The 25210-nt window shown below is 43.6% G+C and overlaps 1 protein-coding gene across 1 annotated transcript in view; it reads right to left on the minus strand.

Moving 5' to 3' along the window:
* Nucleotides 1-25210, minus strand: part of VPS35L (VPS35 endosomal protein sorting factor like) — a 112746-nt gene that overhangs the window by 47143 nt on the left and 40393 nt on the right. The window contains exons 11-21 of the mRNA XM_030212427.1: nt 24480-24527; nt 20748-20841; nt 15738-15815; nt 11407-11529; nt 9662-9708; nt 6991-7102; nt 5983-6099; nt 4939-4992; nt 2186-2266; nt 1693-1755; nt 1332-1417 (exon numbers count right to left, since the gene is read on the minus strand). Of these exons, the coding sequence (XP_030068287.1) occupies nt 1332-1417; nt 1693-1755; nt 2186-2266; nt 4939-4992; nt 5983-6099; nt 6991-7102; nt 9662-9708; nt 11407-11529; nt 15738-15815; nt 20748-20841; nt 24480-24527 (903 nt within the window). The remainder of the gene's footprint in view (nt 1-1331; nt 1418-1692; nt 1756-2185; nt 2267-4938; nt 4993-5982; nt 6100-6990; nt 7103-9661; nt 9709-11406; nt 11530-15737; nt 15816-20747; nt 20842-24479; nt 24528-25210) is intronic.

The raw sequence follows: 25210 nt of genomic DNA on the forward strand, positions 1-25210 counted from the left end.
CCTGATGGAGAGCCCGAAGACCCCGGCGTATTCCGATGCTGTGTAAAAATCTGAAGACGTGCTGCTGCCAAAAGTTTCCTTCATGTGTTGTGGGATTCCTGGTTTGCACACATGCAACGCCCCAACCTGGCCGGCGGGTCCCACAACGGGAACACTGTAACTGCCTCCATGGAATCACCATTCACCCTGATTGTCACCAGCGCAGCACAACGTGGCCCAAGCAGTGAGTCAGGATCCCTCCTTTGCACCAAGTAGAACTTGAAACCTCCAAGAAGATCCGAGTCAAACTTTAGTTGGACTTACCACTGCCAGTTGCTACCTCCAAGCTCACAGTCTCCACAAGTCTTACCACAGATGAGAAAAGCTCAGGACTGATATTCTGTCCCATGCTCTCCAGTAAACCTCTTTCCTTCTCCTTTCCATTTTTTTTTTTTTGTTAAGGTTGTTGTGCTGGAAAAGGAGAACTCCACAGGAAACAGGGGAGAGGTGAACAGAAGGAAGACGTAAGCTTGTGGGACACTACAGACAGGGATCTGAAGACCTCCAGATAAGACTCTGCAGATGCAAGTCACCCGCAAAGCTCAACTGGGAACCAGAAGCAAAGCACTCAGAACCAGAATCTGAAAAGTGTGTCCATCCACCTGCTAGAGATAGTAGTAAATACTGAGGAGCTGGACTGGATGCCAAGAGAGATATGTCTCAGTTCAGTTTTCACTCAGTTCTCTATATCCACATGCTGGTTGATGGACACAACTATCCCATAGGTTCTGGAATAGAGGGAAGCTACGTAATGGAAAACACAGTTCTAGTGAAACACATATAGAAGAGAAAGATAATTTAATTGATGGGGAAAATGTACAGAGAGGTCTCTAATACACACAGCACCAAAGAAAGTTGTTAATGAACAACCCCCTTGCTTACTAAGCTGCACTAGTGGCTGTCATGCTCCAATGCCAACACAACCCATTCATTTTGAATGAGCTGTGTCAGCATTGCCACGTGGCTTAGTAAATAGGGAAGCCTTTTGTTTTTTGCTTTTTTTTTTGTACATAAACCCCCCCCCCCCCCATTTTTTTAAATGCAAGAATCCTTCACTGATTTAACTCTGATTTTTTTTAATTTTTTTTTTTAGTTACATTTGTACCCCACGCTTTCCCACTCATGGCAGGCTCAATGCAGCTTACAGGTACTTATTTGTACCTGGGGCAATGGAGGGTTAAGTGACTTGCCCAGAGTCACAAGGAGCTGTGCCTGAAGTGGGAATCGAACTCAGTTCCTCAGTTCCCCAGGACTGGAAAGGCCTTGTTGAATCGGCAGATCATTACACTTACTTAATAAAAGCTTCCAAAATGCACTTGCAAACTTCCACTCGAACACTTTCTTTCTGGAACATATCCAAAAAGGGAAGGAATTTCTCCTGAAATGAAAGATTTAATTCAATTAACACCTGCTTCAGCTGGTAGGAAAAATGTAGTCATCACTACTGGTGGATTTCACCCAGCAGGGGTTAAGGTACAATGAAAGGGGTACACTTCCAGTTGGCATGGTTGCGTTACTTAATTAAGCATCAGAGCTTAAATTTACATACGTTCAACACTGCTATCCATATAATTAGTGGCAAATAAACAAAAATAACAGGAGAACAGAATGGGACAGTGAAAATGAACACTTAAAAACAAAGAGTAAACTTACCACTGAGAAAAGAACTGAGAAGTCATGAAAATGGTCAATCACTTTCCCAATTATTGACTGAAGCTGAAATAAAAAACTGAAATTCATTAAACAGGAGAGAGGCGCACAGAGTCCTGAGTAACAGCAGGCAGTGGCGTACCAAGGGGGGGGGCGGTGGGGGTGGTCCACCCCGGGTGCACGCCGCTGGGGGGTGCCGCGGCGCGCGCCTGCTCTGAGTTCGATGACTTCACACGTTCGCTGCAGCTCCCCCTGCCCTGGAACAGGTTACTTCCTGTTCCGGGTCAGAAGGAGCTCCAGCGAACGCGCGAAGTCAGGGAACTCTGAGCAGGCGCGCGCTGCGGCACCCCCCCCCCAGCGGCGTGCACCCGGGGTGGGGGGGGGGTGGGGCCCGGCTCCGGGTGTCCGCCCCCCTAGGAACGCCACTGACAGCAGGCACTCTGCACATCTGAATATTTACCACAAATGTTTGCTGGCAGTTGTTTTCAGGTCTTACCTGTGGATAAGCCTCTTCAAATGCCCGGTCTGGAGTCATGTGCTTGATGACATCAGCCAGAACTGTATTAACTTCACGTTTCTATGGGGACAAACATTAAGTTTATCATAGACTCTGAGCACTATGCAGAACTGTATGATATTCTAAATTTATTCCAAAAGCTGCATTTATTATCTGACATTATTTAGCAGTTAGCCACACTTAGGTTCACATTCAAAAGATTTAAGTAGGTAAAATGAGCTTTACCTCACATACTTTTAGCCCTTTAATTTTCCTCGTCTATTTAGGTAACTTCCTTCAAATAAACTATCTGTATAAACAAAGTTACCTGGACAAAAAGAGAGGTAGAACTGGAAGCATGGCAAGAGCAGACTAAAATATTTAGCCAGACAGCGACACACTGAGCTCTCTCCTGCTAAATTTGTGTAGAGAACATACAGAGAGGAATACAATATAAGAATTTAGAGTGGAGGAGTGGCCTAGTGGTTAGGGTGGTGGACTTTGGTCCTGGGGAACTGAGGAACTGAGTTTGATTCCCACTACAGGCACAGGCAGCTACTTGTGACTCTGTGCAAGTCACTTAACCCTCCATTGCCCCATGTAAGCCGCACTGAGCCTGCCATGAGTGGGAAAGCGCGAGGTAGAAATGTAACAAAAAAAAAAAAAAACTAAGATCATACGTGACTGTAATAAGTGGAGTCCCACAAGGATCCCCATTTTCACCTACGTTATTTAATGTTTTTTTTTACAATTTCTTGGTTTGGAGTTAGAAGGTTAAACTACATATAGTTACGACAATGATATCACTGTTTTGATTTCTACATATTTATCTATAACTTTGGTTTCATCAGATGTTCATAGATGTTTAATATTAGTTCTTGGATGTTACGATATCGTCTGAAGTTAAATACTGATAAGACTAAATTTCTACTTCTTGACTATAATCCTGACCCTTAAATGGACCATATACTACTAATAAAGATATTAGGAGCTTATGTCAAACCAAATTTATCTCTCGATTCTCAAATTAATGCTCTGACAAAGAGTGCTTTCCTCCGTATGCGAAATTTAAGATGCATAAGGCTCTTCTGAATTTGAACAGTTTAGATTAGATTTACAGGAGCTCCTTTTGTCCAAATTGGATAACTGAAACCTTATCTACTTGGACGCACCTAAACAAGTTATCTGGCGTATGCAAACAATTCAGAACAGATTGATTTTTTTTTCTTTACAGATGCAGGAGAAAATCTCTTTACACCTCACTGAATTGCATTGGCTGCTTGTTGAATTGAGGATTAGGTTCAAATTCTTCTGCTTTTTATACAAAATTTTGAATGGTGAATGTCCAAGCTAGTTGATAGATCATGTAGATTTTATCTCTAAAACTAGAGACAGAAAAATGTGCCATGATTTACTTTTTGCTTTTCCATCTATAAAGGGTGTAAAGCGATTTACAATATTTGATAGACTTTAGCAGTTCAAGCATTTAGGCTTTGGAGCAATTTTTATATTTGTTTTACTGTACAGTCATCCTACTATCAATTTAAGAAAATTGTGAAAATCCATCTTTTTAGGAGATTTGTTTAGAATTAGTTCGATGTCAGTTATTTGAGTTTGTACTATCCTTCCCAAGATGCCTCATTGTTTTTTTTGTTGTTGTTTTTTGTTTTTACACTTATTGTAAACCGCTAAGAACCTGGCGGTTTTAGCAGTATAGAAATATATTGTAATTGTAAATTAGAATGTAGACAATTTTCTGTTTTTCAGTCAAAGAGTACTGCTGTTGAGTGTTTAGCTATGGAGAGCCCCTGCAGAGTACACTCAGGAAAAGCAATTCAGTTTCGTAGCCCCTCTCTATATAGCTTGAATCATCAAACACATAAATGGCAAGTGACCGACTCACTTGCAAATGCGCAGTAGAGACTTCCCTCTCTGTCCCGCCCCCGTGTCAAGACGTGATGACGGAACAGAGAGGGAAACTGCACTGAGGAGGGAACCGCCGAGGTCGCTACCGCTCCCCCCCCGAGGTCGCCGCTACTGCTCCCCCCCCCCCCCCGAGGTCGCCGCACCCCCTCCACCCGGGCCGGGCCCTCTCTTCTCCATTGAACTTACAGCGCCGAAACCAAAGCAGGCAGATCAGCTCCCGTCGGCCTTCCTTCCCTGCCTGTGTCCCGCCCTCGCCGACGTTACGTCACACGAGGGCGGGACACAGGCAGGGAAGGAAGGCCGATGGGAGCTGATCTGCCTGCTGCGGCTTTGGCGCTGTAAGTTCAATGGAGAAGAGAGGCCCCGGCCTGGGGGGGGGGGGGGGGGGGGAGGGCAGGAGAAATGCTGGACATGGGAGGTCTCAGAAGGAGGGGGGCCTTGGAGCTGGGAGGGAAGCAGGGAGGATGCTGGACATGGGAGGTCAGAAGGAGGGAGCCTTGGAGCTTGGAGAGATGGACAGAGGGGGGCCTTCGAGCTGGCTGGGAGGGAGGGACGGAGGGGGGCCCTTGGAGCTGGGAAGGAGGGACAGAGGGCTTTGGAGCTGGCAGGGAAGGAGGGAGGGCGGGGGGCACACATCAAAATAAGACATACCAATACTCGCCCGTTTTAACGGGCTTAACGGCTAGTTTGAGAATAAGGTACACATTTTCCACACTGTGCAATATTTTGAACATTCACAAACTTGGGCACAGGCAACCTAACAGTGATTTCCAGTCACTACAAAAGAGAAACGGCAGGTCTCTCCATGTCCTGATGAAAACACATACCGTGAAGTGCCTGCATGTATATTCCACCCACTTTTCTGCGCAGTTAATGTAATCCTAAAAATCAAAACACGCATAGCATTGGTTAAAAAGCAGAGCGCATCAACAAATTATCAAGTAATAAATCTTACACAGCTCCTGATGGAACAGAGGGCAAAATTAGCTCTTTATCAGAAAAAGCTGAGTATTCACTGGCTACAACTCAATGAAAATGCACCAGAGGATATATGGACCCACCCCAGCACTCTTCCTCAGTCTCACTCCTACCTGTGCACCCCCGGCCATCCATTTCTTTGCTACTCAACTATCCCACTACCTCCCTTCAAGAACGGGGCCGAATGTTTTGATAGTTTTCTAAAATACATGTGCAAGACATTCATATCCCCCATGGTATCCACAGGCAAAATAGCATGAACAGACAGAACCAGCAGCCAAAATGTGTAAACTTTTCAGGCTCCTCTCTGTGGCCACAAACTCTACCAAAGTGAAGCTTGAGATGTTAGGTGTTGATGAAATTGGAAGATAACGTATTGCAGGGTTTCGAAAACCTGTTCTGGTGACCCTTCACAGCCAATCGAGTTCTAAGGATATCCTGAACGAAGGTACATGGAACAAGTCAACATTCACTGGAAACCCGACATATGCAAAATTTCCCTCATGCAAATTTAGAAAAATACAACTGGCTGAAGAGTCCTCAGAACAGGTTTGGGAGCCCTGACATGGCAAAACAAGATAGTCCTGATGTCACAGAAAAATGCTAAACGTTTCTTCTTGAGGTAACAAAATCATTTCTGAACTAATGAAAAAATACACAAGAACTTTTCTAGAAAGTGCGAGATATGCATCGCTGAATACTGTATCAGAAAGGAATTGATATTTGCACACTCTTTGTAAAATGTTATCAGTACTCCAATATATTGTTAATGTTTTGTTCTGCAGCCCCAAATTGCTCAGAACATGAATTAAAAAAAAAAACTTTTTCCTTTAAAGGAGACAAATGAACATGGAATATTCATCAGACCCACCACACATACTGCGACCCCCTACCTGTGGGCTCTTCAGTTTGGTGATAACTTTCCAAGCTTCGTTTAGTATCTGAAGTCTGTCGTTTTCAGGCGGGTCAGCCAAGGCCAGGTTTATTCCCAACGAACGGAAGAGAAGATGCTGAAGCAACATCAGATCGGAATTACAGATAAGAGTGTTGCTCTCTGAAAGCAACACTTCAACAAAAGCAAATTCAAAAGTCAACTGAATTTCTAAGGCATTTTATGGTACTAAAATTACAGTACAGCATGATAAGACCATTAACTTATCAAAAGGTCTCTTCCATCACACTTTGGTGCCAGTAGAGATTTTTTTCCCCCTTCCAGTGTTATCTGCCGAGCCTAGAGGGTTGTCTCACTAACCTACCAGTGGGCCACAGTGAAGGTAATGTTCAAAACCATTTCCAAAGGAAAGACATTGTTTATACGTAGAAATGAACTACTGGAAACTTGACAACCTTGCACATGAATAAACGCATGCACTTTGTTCTACAGTATCTCCGTGATTCTATAAAGGCCGACAAAAATTGCGTGCGCAAAGATAGGCATGGTTCCAAATGGCGTACACAATTTAATTGAATGAGTCAATTAGTGCCAATAATTAGCTTTTTAACAAGCAATTATTGGCACTAGATTTAATTGGATGTTGCATGCGTGAAGTTAGGTGTGGGATCCATGCCTAAAATGTACTTGCGGCTGAAAAGAATGTGGTTTTGAGTTACGTAATTATAGAATAAGGGTGCTCTGCATCTAAATCTAGGAGTGGGCATTTGCACCACATTTTCACTGGTGCAAATGGTTGCAGGAGAATACAAAGCAATAGTGACTGAAAAGGGTAACAGATACACAAAGAAAACCCTTTCGTTAGCAAGGAGAGAGTGGATATTATTCTCTGCAAGGCTTGCAGTTCTCATATTTTGAGAAGGGGATGAAGCACATGCTTCTTTCACATGTGACCCCAGCAGCAATCTGTGAATACTTGGTGGCATAAGTTACGGCTGCCATCACCCACCTTAGGGAATCCGGATTCATCACACTCCTTAATCATGCCGATAAACTCCATCGATCTCGCAGCAATAAACTCGGCTCGGAATGCAGACATCACCGAGTTCAAAAGCAAAGCACTGAAAGAACATCACAATACATGAGCAGCGATGACTGTGAAATGGATTTATTGGAAATTTAAATCAATCCAACCTTTAAAAGAATGGTACTCAACTCATACTACAAAAAAAAAAAAAAAGGCACACACTAACTGGAATAATACAACAAAGCAGATGGCAGAGAAAAACCAATGTGCCCATTTAGTCTGCCCAGTTATTCTTGTCTACTATGACTGTGACCACTGACAGGATATCGGGTCTTCTCCAGGTCTGTTGTTCTTTCCTCTTTTGTTCCCTGTCATCCTGACTAGATAGGAAGAAAAATCCACCTAGGTGGATGGACAACGAAGTCCCACGAAATCAAACAAAATGCAGAGAAAAGTGGGAAGTGGACCAAGAATTTCAGAGACTGGGACAGTTACATAAGAAACTGATAATGTTTTACTGATGTCATCAATAAAACATTACACAAAAAAAGGCGGAAAAGAACCAAGTCCAAGAGATCAGTCCAATACAACAGGATAAGATGCTCCAAACACAACTTTATTTGGACCCTACACGGTCCGTGTTTCGGCTACAATAGCCTTCCTCAGGGGTCAATCGACGAGTGCTCAACTTTTTATCGATTGATGATGGAGCACAGGAGTATCTTGATCAAGATGCATGTAGTAACTGACTGAAACAAATTTTGTTGCTCCTGTATTCCCATCCGTATTCTCTCCTTTTAGCTACTCTGTACTTCATTTGTAAGATTTTTTACTGGAACAAATTTAACCTGTTGTATTATGTAATTTTCTAGTAACTTTGTTAGCCACATTGAGCCTGCATAAGCTGGGAAAATGTGGGATACAAGTGGACCAATAATAATACTCCTGTGCTCCATCATCAATCGATAAAAAGTTGAGCACTCGTCGATTGACCCCTGAGGAAGGCTATTGTAGCCGAAACACGGACCGTGTAGGGTCCAAATAAAGTTGTGTTTGGAGCATCTTATCCTGTTGTATTGGACTGATCTCTTGGACTTGGTTCTTTTCCACCTTTTTTTTGTGTTGTGTTTCATTTTTGTGGAGAGTGTGAACCCCATTTGTTTCTTGCGATCAATAAAACATTATCAGTTTCTTATGTAACTGTCCCAGTCTCTGAAGTTCTTGGTCCACTTCCCACTTTTCCCTGCGTCCTGACTAGAATAAGCATACAAGGTTAACCTGCATCTCTGCCACTTCCACATCTTGTCTACTGGTAGAGATAAAAAAAAAAAAGAGTAGAGTCCCAATTATCTGATAAACGGGATCAACATGAGGTTGGATAACTAAAAATGTTGGATAATATGGAAATGACCGATGAGGGACTTTGTACACTGCCACAGTTCAGTGAAACAGGGTACCACCTTCCCACCCCCCCAATCGTAGCAGCCCCCCCTCCCACTGCCACAGTTCGGTGAAACAGGGTACCACCTTCTCACCCCCAAATCGTAGCAGCCCCCCCCTCCCACTGCCACAGTTCAGTGAAACAGGGTACCACCCTCCCACTCCCCAATCGTAGCAGCCCCCCTCCCACTGCCACAGTTCAGTGAAACAGGGTACCACCCTCACACTCCCCATAGCAGCCCCCCCTCCCACTGCCACAGTTCAGTGAAACAGGGTACCACCTTCCCACCCCCCAATCGTAGCAGCCCCCCTCCCACTGCCACAGTTCAGTGCATCAGGGTACCACCTTCCCACCCCCCAATCGTAGCAGCCTCCCCCTCCCACTGCCACAGTTCAGTGAAACAGGGTACCACCCTCCCACTCCCCAATCGTAGCAGCCCCCCCTCCCACTGCCACAGTTCAGTGCATCAGGGTACCACCTTCCCACCCCCCAATCGTAGCAGCCCCCCCTCCCACTGCCACAGTTCAGTGAAACAGGGTACCACCTTCCCACCCCCCAATCGTAGCAGCCCCCCCTCTCACTGCCAAAGTTCAGTGAAACAGGGTACCACCTTCCCACCCCCCAATCGTAGCAGCCCCCCCTCCCACTGCCACAGTTCAGTGAAACAGGGTACCACCTTCCCACCCCCCAATCGTAGCAGCCCCCCCTCCCACTGCCACAGTTCATTGCATCAAGGTACCACCTTCCCACCCCCCAATCATAGCAGCCCCTCTCCCAAACTCCCACCAATTTGGACATTGGTCTGCTTTAAGCAGAAATGTTTATTTGAAATTTGCTTAAATCTACATCATAAGCAAAATATCCAATATAAATAAGAGCCACATAAAGCAAGATAAACCTCCACCTGGTAGAGTTCTCCTTATTGTCATCTTGCAAAGGAAATCAATTTTTTTTTACTTTTAAAAGTAAAAACTGCCAGAACTGAAGAGACTGACACTGATCAGAGCAAATTCAGATGTTGTTTTAAAAGGTGCATTTCAGGATTTAACAAACATGGACTGAAATCTCTTTAAAGGTTATTTATTACTGGGCAGTGTTTTCCTCATTTTACATACATACATATTATACACACACATAGAATATGAGAAGAAACAATCAAATATTGTTTCCATATCATGCATGGTCAGTGGATTCTGCAGTGCAAAAACTTACTTGTTTCCCAGCTTCCTACACCTCTCCATCATCTCTGTAAGCAGAACCTGCAAGAGTACATCACCTAAATGAATGCTTGCTCTACCCCCCACAAAAGAGCCTTTAACATTACCAGGCACCTAGTAACATCATTGCAGCCAATCTGCAGACTTCACCTGCTGCATGTTAATGCTTTTATAACTGCTTGTTAACGGATTTGCTTTCCTACACTGCAAATTAAAAGGAATATTTGGGTCACACGATCCCTTATCCCCGGTGAAGTGTATTTTAAGAGAATAAGGAGGCATCACAAAGCAGATCCACACAGGGACAAGCTTACGACTTAACTTCTACGGTTGTTCCCCACAGTACACTATAATTGCAGTCAATCAGAAAACTCCAATTTTTTTTTCTTCTTCCAATGTATGTACTGTGAATGATTATTTAAATTTAGCTCACACCTTTTCATTGGTAGCTCAGTCAGCTGACAAACCTTTTTCTGGGAATAAGGGTCTCTTACCCTTTAACCACTTTAGAATATCCATGGCACTCGAGGAGTAAGGGGTATTCCTAAATGCAGACAAAAGTTTCTGACGGTGTAGGATCCCGATCTCTCTTTCTTTGAGAGTACGAAGTTCAATTGTAAATGTTTTTGGTGAACCTTCTAAACAGTTGTAATCTCAGACCTGGGCTTCAAAGCAGTTACTGCCTTTAGGTGGGGTTGGGATGAGGGTGGGGTGGGGTTGGAAGTAGGAAGTTGGGGGGGGAGTTAGAGATGGGAAGGGGGGAAACAATTTTATACACTGGAGGGAGCTATAAGAGTACAGGCTCTCTTCAGGTTTTGAGGGTGGTCGGTAGAAGGGAAGGGGGAGTAGGCATTTCTCGGTTTTGTGCTACTTTTCTACCTTTCTTGCTTTTTCCTAAGTAGAGAGGTGTGGTAGCCGTGTTAGTCCACTCTTAAAGGTTATCTTACCCTCCTCTCACCTACCAACACCCATCCTACCCTCCTCTCACCTAACCTACCAACACCCATCCTGTTAGAATATCAATGAAATGCTTTGATGTCCCCATGCATACCTCCTACCCACCCCCACCCTCCCACTCTGTCAGACTGTCAAAGTAATGCTTTGATGTTTCTCTTATATATACTATCTGCTAACACATTTGCTTATTTCCGATCTGACGAAGAAGGGCAACCTTCGAAAGCTAATCAAGAAATGTATTAAGTTATGTCCAATAAAAAAGGTATCATCTTATTTTCTTTTCCATGTTTTATTTTGTTTTCTATTGATTGCTTTTTTCTTCATTTGTGTTTCTGGCCATCTTCTGCTTGCTGGGGGGGGGGGTGTTTTATATTTAGTCTGTTTATATTTCCCATGCAACTTTACATATTTTCTTCAATGTTCAATCTTTCTGTTGGCTACGGTAATTATGCTTTGTCATCAATAAACTGTTAAATTCTAGTATCTCCATGTACTTTTGGACATACATTTCAGCAAATTATTCATGTTTGCAACCCTACAGATTTGCAACTCCTTGCTGCGTCTCCCAGCAACCTGGAAAATAACGATGTATGGTAATAAAAACTCTAAATACAGACCCTTCATTAATTTATTGAACAAGAGCCCTAAGGGAAAAAGCACATTCGTCACACACAGCACAGAATGCTGAACTAACAACTGACATTTTCAATGTATTTTGGTGTCTAAAAACAGAGGACTCTGTGTCAAACCTTGAGATGTTTCCCGACGGAATCCGTTGCTTACCTCAGGTGCACGGTAAGCAATACACTGCAAGATCCAATCAATAGCAGGCGAGTACAAGGTCAGGTACAGTGGGATTTCCACTTTCTGAGCAACCAGCTGGTTCTGCACCATATCCCCATGAATCTGCAAACAGAAGTAGGACAATATCCTTTCCAGAGGCAGAGAAAGAGCTTGCAATGGTACAAAAGTTTGATACTTTACAATCCAGCAATTTATAGTGTAGGACAGCTTTAAAAAAAAACACAAGAAATGACTGTGGAGAACTCTCTACATTGCCAACAAGGAGTTTAAACATTAACTCCCTAATTCCTTAAAAGTCGTCAAAAATTGAGTATGCAAATTTAGGTGCATGCAATTTAATTGTATAACGAGCTAATCGGAACCAATAATTGGCTTTTTAATTATTGGCACTAATTAGATTTAATTGGCATACGCACCTAATGTAGGAGTGTACATTTGCGCCACATCCAAATGGCCACACCTAAACTTAGGCACGATTCCGAGGCATAAGCGCTATTTTTTTTTGTTTTGTTACATTTGTACCCTGTGCTTTCCCACTCATGGCAGGCTCAATGCGGCTTACATGAGGCAATGGAGGGTTAAGTGACTTGCCCAGAGTCACAAGGAGCTGCCTGTGCCTGAAGTGGGAATCGAACTCAGTTCCTCAGGACCAAAGTCCACCACCCTAACCACTAGGCCACTCCTCCACTCTATTCTATAAACCGTGCCTAACTTTAAGTGTGGCTTATAGAATACCGCTTTTCTCGGGACCGATTTTACTTAGTGCCATATATAGAATCTAGCCCTAAGACAGTAATTCTCAAAGAGGTCACCTAAAATTAGGCGCCTGGATGATGTGAACTAAGTGTAAATTCTATACCGGGAATTATGTGTGCAATCGCCATTCTAGTGTAACTCCAAATTTATGCGTGAAAATTTAAGCCAGCTCAATGGCTACCAATACCTTACAGGACTAAATTTAAAACTCTCTGTCTGATTTTCAAGGTCCTCAGACAAACCGGGCCAGAGTACTTAAAGAATAAGTTACACCTTTACACACCTTTCAGACCTCTAAGGTCCTCTCAAGGAGCAACACTATCTGTACCCTCATCAAAAGGAATCGTACAATGCGATACCTGCCAGTGAGCCTTCTCAGGAGTAGCCCCCATACTCTGGAATTTACTCCCAGAGGGGCTACGGGCAACTCAAGACTACCTCTACTTCAGGAAGCAGGTGAAAGCCTAGCTCTTCTCCCTATCCTTTAATACGTAGGGTGACTGACTATATACCCATTCTGCACCTGGACTAGCTTTCTACACACTACTACTACTACTACTACTATTTAGCATTTCTATAGCGCTGCAAGGCGTACGCAGCGCTGCACAAACATAGAAGAAAGACAGTCCCTGCTCAAAGAGCTATGTAATAAAAGTAAGCCAAGTATAGGACAATCAAGCCATTGTGACATCACTGATGAGGTTGGCTCTTATTGGTGGCCTGAGGCATTATGACATCACAATATTAGCTCTGGTTACAAGAGACTACTACTATTACTATTTATCACTTCTATAGCGCTACAAGGCATACGCAGCGCTGCACAAACATAGAAGAAAGACAGTCCCTGCTCAAAGAGCTTACAATCTAATAGACAAAAAAAAAAAAAGTAAGCAAATCAAGTAATGTGTACAGGAGGAGGAGAGGAGGGTAGGTGGAGGTGAGTGGTTACAAGTGGTTACGAGTCGAAAGCAATGTTAAATAGGTGGGCTTTCAGTCTAGCTTTAAAGGTGGCCAAGGATGGGGCAAGATGTAGGGGCTCAGGAAGTTTATTCCAGGCGTAGGGTGCAGCGAGACAGAAGGCGCGAAGTCTGGAGTTGGCAGTAGTGGAGAAGGGAACAGATAAGAAGGATTTATCCATGGAGCGGAGTGCACGGGAAGGGGTGTAGAAAAGGACGAGTGTGGAGAGATACTGGGGAGCAGCAGAGTGAGTACATTTATAGGTTAGTAGAAGAAGTTTGAACAGGATGCGAAAACGGATAGGGAGCCAGTGAAGTGACTTGAGGAGAGGGGTAGTATGAGTAAAGCGACCCTGGCGGAAGACGAGACGGGCAGCAGAGTTTTGAACCGATTGGAGAGGAGAGAGGTGACTAAGTGGGAGGCCAGCAAGAAGCAGATTGCAGTAGTCTAAACGAGAGGTGACAAGGGTGTGGATGAGGGTTTTGGTAGAGTGCTCAGAAAGAAAGGGGCGGATTTTACGGATGTTGTAAAGAAAGAAACAACAGGTCTTGGCGGTCTGCTGGATATGAGCAGAGAAGGAGAGTGAAGAGTCTTAGACCAGTTCCTTATCTCTTGCTTAACTACACAAAGGACTTGCCTTGATTTTAGCTATCAAATTATCCCAACTGACTCCGTACCACGCATCTTGTTCCCATCATATATCTGCTCCTGGTCCCTCAGCTACATGGTAAGCCGTATTGTAGAAAATCTTTAGCATCATATCTATGTTAGTTGAATGTTCTAATGCTTAATAGGTGTATCATTAGTATTATGCTAACACTATTATATCTCTGATACTTGAATTCCAGTGCTGTTATGTGTATACTTTTGATACTGTTTCACGGTAGTTCTATTATTAGGTTTCAATTTACTGTTTTCAAGTTTACCTCATTTACTGTATTTATGTTTATTCTTAGTTATTTTACTATTCTTATGCCATTAACAAAATTGTAAGTTTGATGTAATACCGCCTTGGGTGATTCTCTTCATAAAGGCAGTTAATAAATCCCAATAAATAAAATATAAATGCTCACGCCTAAATGTAGGCAGTTATAAAATACTGACATTATATGCCTAACTTGTGTGTGTGTGTGCTGAGCACACCCGATCTGCCCATGCCCCTTCCATGTCCACAACCCTCCGAGTTGCACACTATGGATTTTATGCCCACAATTTATAGAACACCGACTAAAGGCAGGTCATGCACATAACTGCTCATTAACATCAACTGATTGTTAACTATTCAGTGAAGTCACACACTTAAATGACACTATTCCATAACTTGTGCGCCCAAGTTTAGAGAATTAGGAGGAAAACTGTCTAGCTGGTTAAATTATATATAAGCTGTTCCACTCTGCATTACTTTGCATTATCTGTCTTTCCTAAAAAATCGTATCCACTAAATACCAACTAATGGGGTGTGGAAAAAAATCACTTGAACAATATACAATACCACTATACTACCTCTTCCAGTAAATAATCCTGAAAATGATACAAAAGAATCAGTGCTTCTGCTATGTTCTATTGAAAAAAATAATTTTATTTATTTATATATTTCAAATTTATTAAGGAGGGAAAAAACAGCCTCACAGAGCTCCTACACTATATAACCGTCTATTGGAGCTAAAACGGATACTTATCCTCTGTTCATCATTGGCTCAAAAAAAACCCCCTCCAAAATATCATATTACTCTCAAATGCATTCAAACAATTAATGAAAATAACCATAGTGACAATATCCTCTACTGGCTCCTTAGTTTGTCAAATTCTTGTTCTTTTTACTGTATATAAAGCCTTCACAAATCAGCTTAGTTCAAAAGAGCACTAGCGGACTTCAGATTCATTTCTTATGTCGCTCCAAGCCAACGATGGCCAGCGTTTCGAAAAAACTGCTTCAGGGTCTTGGTAGCGCTTATCCTTTGAAACGCTCCATCAACGTTATCCAAAATAATTGATGCCTTTCTTTGTCACCAGCTTCTTATATGATTGAAGGAAGGGGGGTAAAGCAAGAAGCAAAGAGGACTTGCAGGTTTATTATGTGGAAAAGACACAGGATTGCTAGAAATTCCAAACTCTGGAATGGGTCTGCAGGAAATTTCAGGGAAGAAGAGATAGTTCTGCAAGGAAATGTGCCTCTGTGTCCTCTTATAAGAGCGTTCGGAGTGCCTAAATGCAGATTCCTCACCAACTGTACCTTCTACCCTGGAATGGCGATGCCATAACAGGTCTTTGTAAACCACATTGAGGCTGCAAATAGGTGGGAAAATGTGGAATACAAGTGCAATAAATAAATAAATAAATACTGTGTTTCTGGGCCTATCAGCACCTCAGCCCCAAACCCTGCTGAATCCTACTCCTTGTATTCCCAGCTATCCCCAGGCTTTGAAAAACAAGGCACGGAGATTTAAGTCTCAGAAGCATAAGAACAATATAAAGCACAGGACTGTGTGACATCCTAAGCCAAATATCTCCTGATGGACACAAGTCACATTTGGGTGCAAAACTGTAAAAAAAATTTTAATCCGGTTAATAAGTAAAACGACTGTGTCACTGCTCACCTGTTTGAATGTGAGAAGGAAGTCAAAAAAGTTCTTGTTTAAATTTTCTTTCAGATGGGGGGCCACTTCAATACCAACCTGAAGCAAAACAGCACAAAGAAAATGAGTCAAAAAAATCAATACACTGAAGAAAACCTGGATTTGAGGAACATACACAAACCACTGCGATGGAACGGATTCATCTATTATCAGCAGGTGCCTTAATCCTCCCGTTTTGGCCATGATTATAACTAACCCAATGAGGTCAGGTGACAAGGCAATCTCCCCCACCACCCCTCCCCCTTCACAGGGGCAGCGGAACATCTTTCTGCTTGTGAGGGCCAACCCAAAACAAGCTCGGTCCCCAGGGCCGCCGATAGGGGGGGGGGGGGCAGGGGGGACAAAATTCCCCGGGCCTGGGCCTCTGGGGGGGGGGGGGGGGGGCGGTGCCGGTGCAGTCTGGCCTGCCCGCCCTCCGTCGCTCCCTGGCATTGAATTTAAGCGCCTCACCTTCGAAAGTGCAGCAAGCAGCGGCAGACCACTCCTTCCTTCCATGTCCCGCCCTTGCCTGACGTAACTTCCGCAAGGGCGGGACACAGAAGGAAGGAGTGGTCTGCCGCTGCTTGCTGCACTTTCGAAGGTGAGGCGCTTAAGGTCAGTGCAGAGGGCCCGGGGGTGGAGAGAGGGTCCGGTGGCGGGTGGAGGGGGGCCCGGCGACCTCAGGTGGGGGGGGGGGCCTGGGGGCGGCCTTGTCGGTCCCTGCCTCCTCATCTCCCTGGTGCTGAGAGCAAAGGTTTTGGTGGGGACATAGTACCTGTGACCCATCTGTTCTGCTACCCATCTCTCAGCCTAAAGTCCTCGGTTCATAGCTCAGATCTAACATCTGATCTTAGCCAAAAAGAAGCTGAGGAATTTGATGTCACAGCTTAATTCAATGCTTAGATATTGTGATACGAGTGGCAGAGAAAAGGCCTAACAAAGTAAAATACATCATATAATGTTAGACCAGTAAAACTTTGAGCATTGTAATTAAATACTTAGGGAGTCTTTTACTAGGCCGCGGTGGCATTTTTAGCTTGCGGTAGGAATCAGATGGCTGTAAACACAGAGACGCCCGTAGGAATATAATGGGCATCTTGGCGTTTACTGCCAACTGATTTTTACTGCAAGCTAAAAACAATACTGTGGCTTAAGACACCCTTAGTGATATAAGCTAGATAATTGAAATATAGAGGGAAAAGGTAAAGGGCTAGGATTAACTGGGATAGACAGGAGTAGAGGGAGGTGGGATGAGGTAAAAATTAATGCCATGAGTTTATTTGAGAAGAAGTGAGTTTTCAATAAACTTCAGAACAACAAATAATCATTGTTGTATTTGATGGTTGTAGGCAGTGCTTTCTTTGTACGAAAAAAGGTACCGGGGTCATTATATATGGCTCCGCCCCTATAGTAGCCATGCCCCCACCATAGCCACACCCATGGTGCATATAAAAAGACATCACTGAAAATAGTACACCAGTCCCTAGGTCCAACAAAAGAACTAAGAGTGACCAGCTGAACCCCCCCCCCCTCCCCCCCCCCCAAAAAAAAAAGAGACTCTGGCATGCAGGATAACACCAGAAAAACACTAATATTTGGTCTGGGGGGAGTTTCAAGATGGCGGACGCAGCTTGAGAGCGTTCATCGAGTCTCCCTGGACCTTTTTCCTTTTTCTGATTTAAAACAAGATTTCCGCATTTAAAATGCCCCATACTAAAAGGAAAGGGGTGGTCAAGAGCTTACCACCCGCAGCGACGACCACTCGATCGGTCCAGTCGACCCTCGACGCTTTCGCCACAAGCACGCCACGGGTGATAGAGGTGAGGAGTTCCGCTGTGGAAGGGATCGGAGGAGCGACAACTTCCCTGGAACAGGATACCATCACTCTTTCCTCACCGGATATTTCCCCACCTCCGTGTCCCGCGAACTACCGAGACGCGGTGGAATCTCCAACAACGTCCGAGGTTGACGTTGAGGATTATTCGGCGGTTGGTACTGCGGAGGCAGCGAGCGGGAGAGTTTTTCAACAACAAGAGCAGGAAGCTCACGCGGAGGTAACCCTCGAGGCCATATGGGCAATGTTAAAAACTTTGAATCAAACAGTTCTAAAGGCAGCAGCTGATACAGCTTCTCTAGTGACTAAAGTAGATTCTTTGCAAGATTCTGTTGAAAAAATAAAACAAGATACTAATAAACAGAATGATGTTTTTCAACAAGAGATTTCCTCTTTAAAAAGTACAACTGTCTCCTTGATTAAGGATAAAACTCTTACTCATAGTAAAATAAATCAGCTGGAGAATTATAATAGGAGACTTAACCTGAGAGTATTAAACTTCCCAAAAATGGTTGAACTGAGTGGTTTAGAATTATTTAAGAAATATCTTACTGAGGTTCTTAATTGTTCCCCCGAGATGATTCCTCCTATAAATAAAATATATTACCTACCAATTCCACAGAAGAAAATGGAGGAACAAAGGAGAAAATCAGGAATGCAGGAAATGCAAGAGGATGGATTACAAAATTTAACAGCTTTTCTTGAAAATTCACAGCCTGAAATCTATACTCGCTCAACCTTGCTAGTTTCTTTTGTCTTTGAGCAGGACCTTAACTCAATTATGAAACTATACTTTAAAAATGCTCAAAAACCTTTTTTGGGATTTCGTCTGTGGATCTATCCGGATGTTACTAGATACACCCAGGAAAAAAGAAGAGAGTTTCTATTATTGAGAGATGAAGTTAAAGCTTTGGGAGCTAGCTTTTTGCTAGCCTATCCATGTAAATGCTTAATCAAATACTTGGATAATAAGTACATTTTCTATGAACCTGAACAATTGAAAAGCTTTGTTGGATCAAAGAAGATTGTCAAATGACCTCTTGGATTAAGGAAATAATGTAGTATTAACTACCTGTGGGGCGGTCTAGGTCCTATTGCCTAATAAGATAAATAATTTGTTTTTGTTCTCCTCAATTTCTTTGACTCCCCCTAGAAGTGTTGGTGGTCTAAGATAGGGAAATATTGTTTCTTCTGTTATGAGAAATATTATTGTAATTCCATTAGCTAGATTTCTTATTTCCGAATTTTCTTAAACAAGTGTATCTTGTAATTATTTGTGAAATTATAAATAAAAAAAAAAAAGAAAAACAATAATATTTTCCCCTTGTACTGCTATACAGATAGTAGATGTAAATTTCAGAAACTGACATATTCTATTCACTACATTACAAATTAACAACAAATAAAACAAAAAATTAACACAGCTACCACATTCTTTTTTCTACCTTTGTTGTCTGGGCATTTTATTTTTTCCATTTACTTAGGTCCCAGTGCCTCTCTTCTGCTTTCCTCTGTTTTTCCCTGTCTTTGCAGGGTATCTGTACATTTGCCATTTCTTCTCTGTGTCCATCATCTATCTTCCCTCTGCATCCCTATTTGGCCTGTCCAGCATTTCCCTTCTGTGTCTTCAGTGTCACCATTCCACCTCTTTTCCAGTATCATCCTTCTGTGTTCCCATTGCCCCCCCTTTTCTAGCATCGCCCCTCTGGATGCCTATCTTCTCTATGTCCTTGTCTCCCCTGTTTTCCAGCATCTCCAGCTATGTCCCTGTCCCTATCCTCCCCCCCCCCCACCATGTTCACCATCTGCCCTCCCTTATTTCCCTCCCCTTTTTCAGGATTGCTCGTGTCCCTATCTCTACCCCCCCCCTTTTTTCAGCATCGCTCCTCTGTGTCTCCATCTCAACTCCCCTTTTCAGCATTGACCTCCTCTGTGTGCCTAACTACCCCCCTTCAGCAATGTCCCCATGTCCCTATCACCCCTTCCCTTATTTCCCCTCTCTGTAGGCCAATCTACCTGTTTTTCAGCAATGACCCCTGTGTCCTTATCTCCCCTTCCCTTTTTCAGTTTTGCCCCTTCTGCGTGCCTATCTACCCTCCCTTTCAACACTGCCCCTTTGTCAACATTGCCCCTCTGCATCCCTATCTTTATAGTTCCTGCTTGACCCTTCTCTTCTCTTTGTCACTGTTTACCCTGCCTACTTTGTTTCAACTTCCTGTTTACGCATAGGTGGGACTCGCAGAGGGAATGCCCCGATGCCAACAGCCTCTCCTAATCGCTGCACTGCTGAGTCGCTAAAGAAAAGGAGGGTCGCGGGGAAGAAGGGAGAGAGAGGAAGGGGGGCGGGCCAGCTGCAGAACTCACTGGGAAGAAGGAGGACTGCTATTGCTTGCTTTGGCTGCTGCTCTTGCCAAAAGCAACAGCAGCTGGAGATTGGATGAGCGGCAAGGAAAAAAAAAAAACAGGTGCTGGTGCGCCGTACCGGTGCATACCGGCACAAAAAAAGCCCTGGTTTTAGATAAGGCGTTCCAAATTTCAGTGCCTTGTTATGAAAAGTTAGCAGTATGGATTGTTTTGTAGGTTACTTTCTTACAACTCAGGAAATGTAGGATAAGATATTCTCTAGATGATTTAGAGGCATTACTTGAGGGTAATTCAACGAGGTTGTACATGTATATTGGGGCTAAACCATAAAAAATTTTGTAAAAGAAGGTACATATCACCCAAGTGTTGGCGAAAAGCATTCATGGACTAGACCCAAAGGACTGAAAACCCAGTCCAGCATTCTAGCACAGAACCACACCACCTCCACTCACCCGTCTAACCCTAGAATTACCACAGCAGAGCACCTTCCTTCTTTTTAAGCATTATTAATGGCACAAATCTTTGGAAACCATATTTTACTTACTATGGTTATTATATTTTCTTAGGCAGTAGATGTCCAGTTCTTAATAATGGGAAAAGTCTGCCTACCCTATAATTTATTGGGGCTGGGGGAAGAGGACAAACAGAACGATTTCAGATTGAGCAATGCTAGAACTGAAAAAAAAAAAAAAACTAATCAAATCCTGCTTCCACTGCACCAACTAGTGTAGCAGAAAACCAAACCCGAAATTCATAAATATTCACAATTTCAATTATATTTAATTAAGGCCTACCCTGCACAGATAGGTTCTGGCGTAGACTGCAACCAATGGGTCTCCGATTCCTCGAATCATAGATGTAAGTCGCGGTAGACATTCTGAAATACCCCTGTTAAGACAGATCATTAATATGCTTGTGACAACAGCAGAACAATTGCATGAAGGAGCACCATTGTCCCTATTGGATTTTAAAGGTTTTCAAAAATACAGTTGCTAAAGACATATCCCCCCCCCCCCCCCCCCACCCCGATACTCAAAACTATTTAACCACCAAACTGCGGATATTCCGAAGGAAATAACCAGTTGTCTCCCACTGAATATCCCAGCTAGTGGCTATATCGCGCAGAACAGCTGGTTAGGTGTGGATATTCAGTGCCAAACCAGCTATGTTGAGCGTCAAAATAGCAGACCTATCTTTGACAACTAAAAAGTTAACCGGTTAACGCTGAATATCAGTATAGCCAGTTAACTTTTTAGTGACCAACATAAACCCAGATATTCAATGTTGGTCACCAGATACAGCCAGACATTGAATATCCGGGTTTAACGCTGCTGGCAGACAGCAAATGCACTGCCCACTGCTGGCTGAATATTGGGCCCATAGTTATATCTGTGCTAAAAGGAATTAGCTTAGCAGGGTTTACAAAAGGTTTGGATAATTTCCTACATGAAAAGTCCATAAGCCATTACTAAGATGGACTTGGGAAAATCCACTGCTTATTTCTAGGATAAGTAACATCTGTTTTACTCTTTTGGGATCTTGCCAGGTACTTGTGACCCGGATTGGTGACTGTTGGAAACAGGATACTAGGCTTCATGGACCTTTGGTCTGTCGCAGTATGGCAATGCTTATGTTCTTATGTAAATGACACAGCGATTCTTAAGAGCATAGCAAAGGATTAGAAATCCAGGAAGGTCAGTTTTATTCCATATACACCAGGTCTACTGACCAAGAGCAGGTTCCTGTGGCGATTCTAGAGAGTGGGCCAGCAAGTGCCAATATTGCAGAAAATACTTGGTTCAACCTTTCTTCCAGAGGTTTTTTTTTTATTTGTTACATTTGTATCCCACATTTTCCCACCTATTTGTAGGCTCAATGTGGCTTACATAGTACCAGAGAGGCCTTTGCAAGCTCCGGTGTGAACAAATACAGGGTGATGTTGTGGTAAGATCAAGTTCATGTGGCACAGCCACATTAGGGAATCGGAGAACGGACGAGTTGTGTTACGTCCATTATGTGCTTTAGTTTGGTTGTGTTGCAGAGATTAGGACCTTTGGTGGTCTTTGTCGACACATTCAAGTTGGCACACTAAAGTCTTGGCCCAGACTTCAACCCATGTCTGCAGACTGCCAGGCTCTGGGTCCTCACTTATCAGATTCTCCGTACAAGTATTCCATCTCTTCCTGTTTAACTTCCTTACACCCTATATGAATGAGTGATCTCTCCGCTGGGAGAATAAGGTCTTCTGGTTGTCCCCTCACATCTAAGAGCCTGTTTACGTTTTGCAAAGTATCCTTGCTTCAGAGTTGTAGCACCCACCCTTTGGGATTTTCTTCCTCGTGATATTCATGCTGAACACTCTTTTGAAAGATTTAAGGGGCCCTTTTACTAAGCCACGAAAGCGTCTACACGCTCCCAACATGCCAAATTGGAGTTACTACCCGGCTATCGCATGGCTCTTGCGGTAATTTCAATTTTGGCATGCGTCTGATATGCAAATCTGAAAAATAATTTTTTAATTTTCAGACGCGCATATTGGACATGCGCCAAGTGGCATTTGGCACGCGTAGGTCATTACTGCCCAGTTACCGTGTGACACTTTACTGCTAGGTCAATGGCTGGCGGTAAGGTCTCAGACCCTAAATGGACGCGCCAATTTTGATTTTGCTGCACGTCCATTTTCGTCAAACATTTTAAAAAGGCCTTTTTTACAGGCACACGCCCAAATTCACACCTACACTACCGCAGGCCATTTTTCTGCACACCTTAGTAAAAGGACCCCTATAACAGCTCTTAAAACGTATCAATTTAAACATACCTTCTCTAACAGACAAGTTATTACCTGTTCCCCAGACGTAGCAGCTTTTACTTAAGTACATAAGTAATGCCATACTGGGAAAAGACCAAAGGTCCATTGAGCCCAGCATCCTGTTCCCAACAGCGGCCAATCCAGGTCATGGGCACCTGGCAAGCTACCCAAACGTACAAACATTTTATACATGTTATTCCCGAAATTGTGGATTTCTCCCAAGTCACTGTCTCTTTTATTAAGGCCCTCCCTCCCCCTTCCTTTTCTGAGGTAATCTTACATTTCTTTGTAACTAGGCCTCCTAATCTGACCCTTCTCCTTCTCTACATCCTTAAAATGATTGTAAATGGTATCTCAAATAAGGTTGATAAATAAAAATAAAACAAAACAAAAATGATACATTTTTTGGATCAACTTTTGAAGGCCACTATTGCCTTCGAAATGTATTCAGTTTTTGTTTTGTTTCTATTTATTACTTCTAAAAGTGGACTAATACGTCTACACACCATTTTATCCAAATAAAGTTGAAATGGGAAATATGCTAACCTCATGAATGAAATATAATCCTTGAAAGCTAATATATTAATCACCTCAACTTGTTTCTTGGTTTGTATAAGGTCAATCCCAGAATAAGGGCATAGAACCTACATTTAATAAATACCGTATGACCAGTACGAGTTAATAGGTGTCCAAATCCGTGTCTTGAAAGTTTGATCTCTAATGTACATACACATTTTTCTTGTCATCTCCTGCCACACTCTCAACACCCTTACACTGTAAAATTTACTTCATGCTGTGTGTCCCCTTCTAAGCCAACACCAACAGCGGGTGATCTCTCCACAGGAGAAACGAAAGTCAACACAAACAAACAGTGGATCCAAAAGGAGTCCTCTCACAGAAGGTGTTTCCTAAACAAGGTCTTTATTCCAAATGAATAAAAATGACCCGACACGAGTCGTGTTTCCGCCGTAAAGGCCTGCGTCAGGGGTCTATCAACGGAGGAGGTCGCCCAGCAGCACTTTTGATGCGATTTCTCAGTTAGCGGAAAGTTAACTGTGTGTTATTTATTCTGCAAGATTATTTCTTTATTGGAAATTGATAGACCCCTGACGCAGGCCTTTACGGCCCAAACACGACTCGTGTCGGGTCATTTTTATTCATTTGGAATAAAGACCTTGTTTAGGAAACACCTTCTGTGAGAGGACTCCTTTTGGATCCACTGTTTGTTTATGTGTCCCCTCTAAGCAGAGACATAGCCAGACCTTGATTTGGGAGGGAGCATGAGCCCCAAAGTGTGGGGCAGATTTTGCCGTACCTCCCAACCACTCTTGACCCCCCTCGTAACCCCACATACCTGGGCTGGCGGGAATCCCCAAGCCCCGCCAGCAGAAGTTTTCCTGCGGCGATATTTGCCACCATTCTGCCTGACCCGCTTTCCTGCCCCGGTGCAAATGCTTGTTTTTAATGAAATTGAGCATGTGCGAAGCTCACACATGCTGAATTTCACTAAAAACAAGCATGCGCATGGGGGAGGGGGGGGGGAAGAAGGGCAGGCAGCGTGGCCTATTGCCGGAGGAAACCTTCTGCTGGTGCGGCCTGGGGACCCCTGCTAGCCAAACCAGCAGACCCTGGGGGGGGGGGGACACCAAACTTAAATTGGGGGGCCCAGGCCCCCCATGGCTATGCCACTGTCTCTAAGTATGCTACGTTGTCTTACGTTTTGGACAGGAATTTGTTGCATTTCAGAATTGCAGCTTCCACATAGCTATAACAAAGTAGTTAAGGAGCCGTTAAACAAAATAGCGCTCATACAGGTGCAAGAACTAAATTCTCACAGGATATCTGCAATGGCAGCTATTGACAAGCAGAAAGCAAAGAATCTGTCACAGAAACCAATGGCCATGAAGAATTGTATTTTCAATGCTCTATTTCTCAACTTTTAAGCAACTACCGATCTACAAAATATTCACACACACTTTCATAGTAACATGGTTGGGCTCTGTACAGAACATGCAGGTTACCCCCTCCCCCCACTTTTGTTTAGGATTGTACCTGGCACTCTGCAGTTACATCCCTCTATGTCATTGGTTTTGCTTTGATCCCACCCCCTCTTGCTAAATAGAGCTCCTCTGTACTTTCACCAGTGTTGCCAGGTGGGCGGTTTTACCGCCCAATTGGGCGGTTTTCTGCGACCCGCCACGGGAAATTTTTGCCCGCGGCGGGTTGCGGGTTTTTGGGCTTGTTTTGGGTCTTTTGGGCGGTTTTTTCGACCGCGGGGGGCGGGGTTAGTGACGTTTTGGGCGGGGTTAGTGACATTCTGGGCGGGGCCAATGACGGCGGGGGTGGTGTCAGGGGCGGGGTTTGACTTTGGGCGGGAAAAAAATTTTCCACCTGGCAACCCTGATTTTCACCCCTACATTTCTTTGAATTGCGTCACTGTTTTCATCC

This window comes from Microcaecilia unicolor, chromosome 8, assembly GCF_901765095.1.
Source record: "Microcaecilia unicolor chromosome 8, aMicUni1.1, whole genome shotgun sequence".
In the NCBI taxonomy this organism is placed as follows: Eukaryota; Metazoa; Chordata; class Amphibia; order Gymnophiona; family Siphonopidae; genus Microcaecilia; species Microcaecilia unicolor.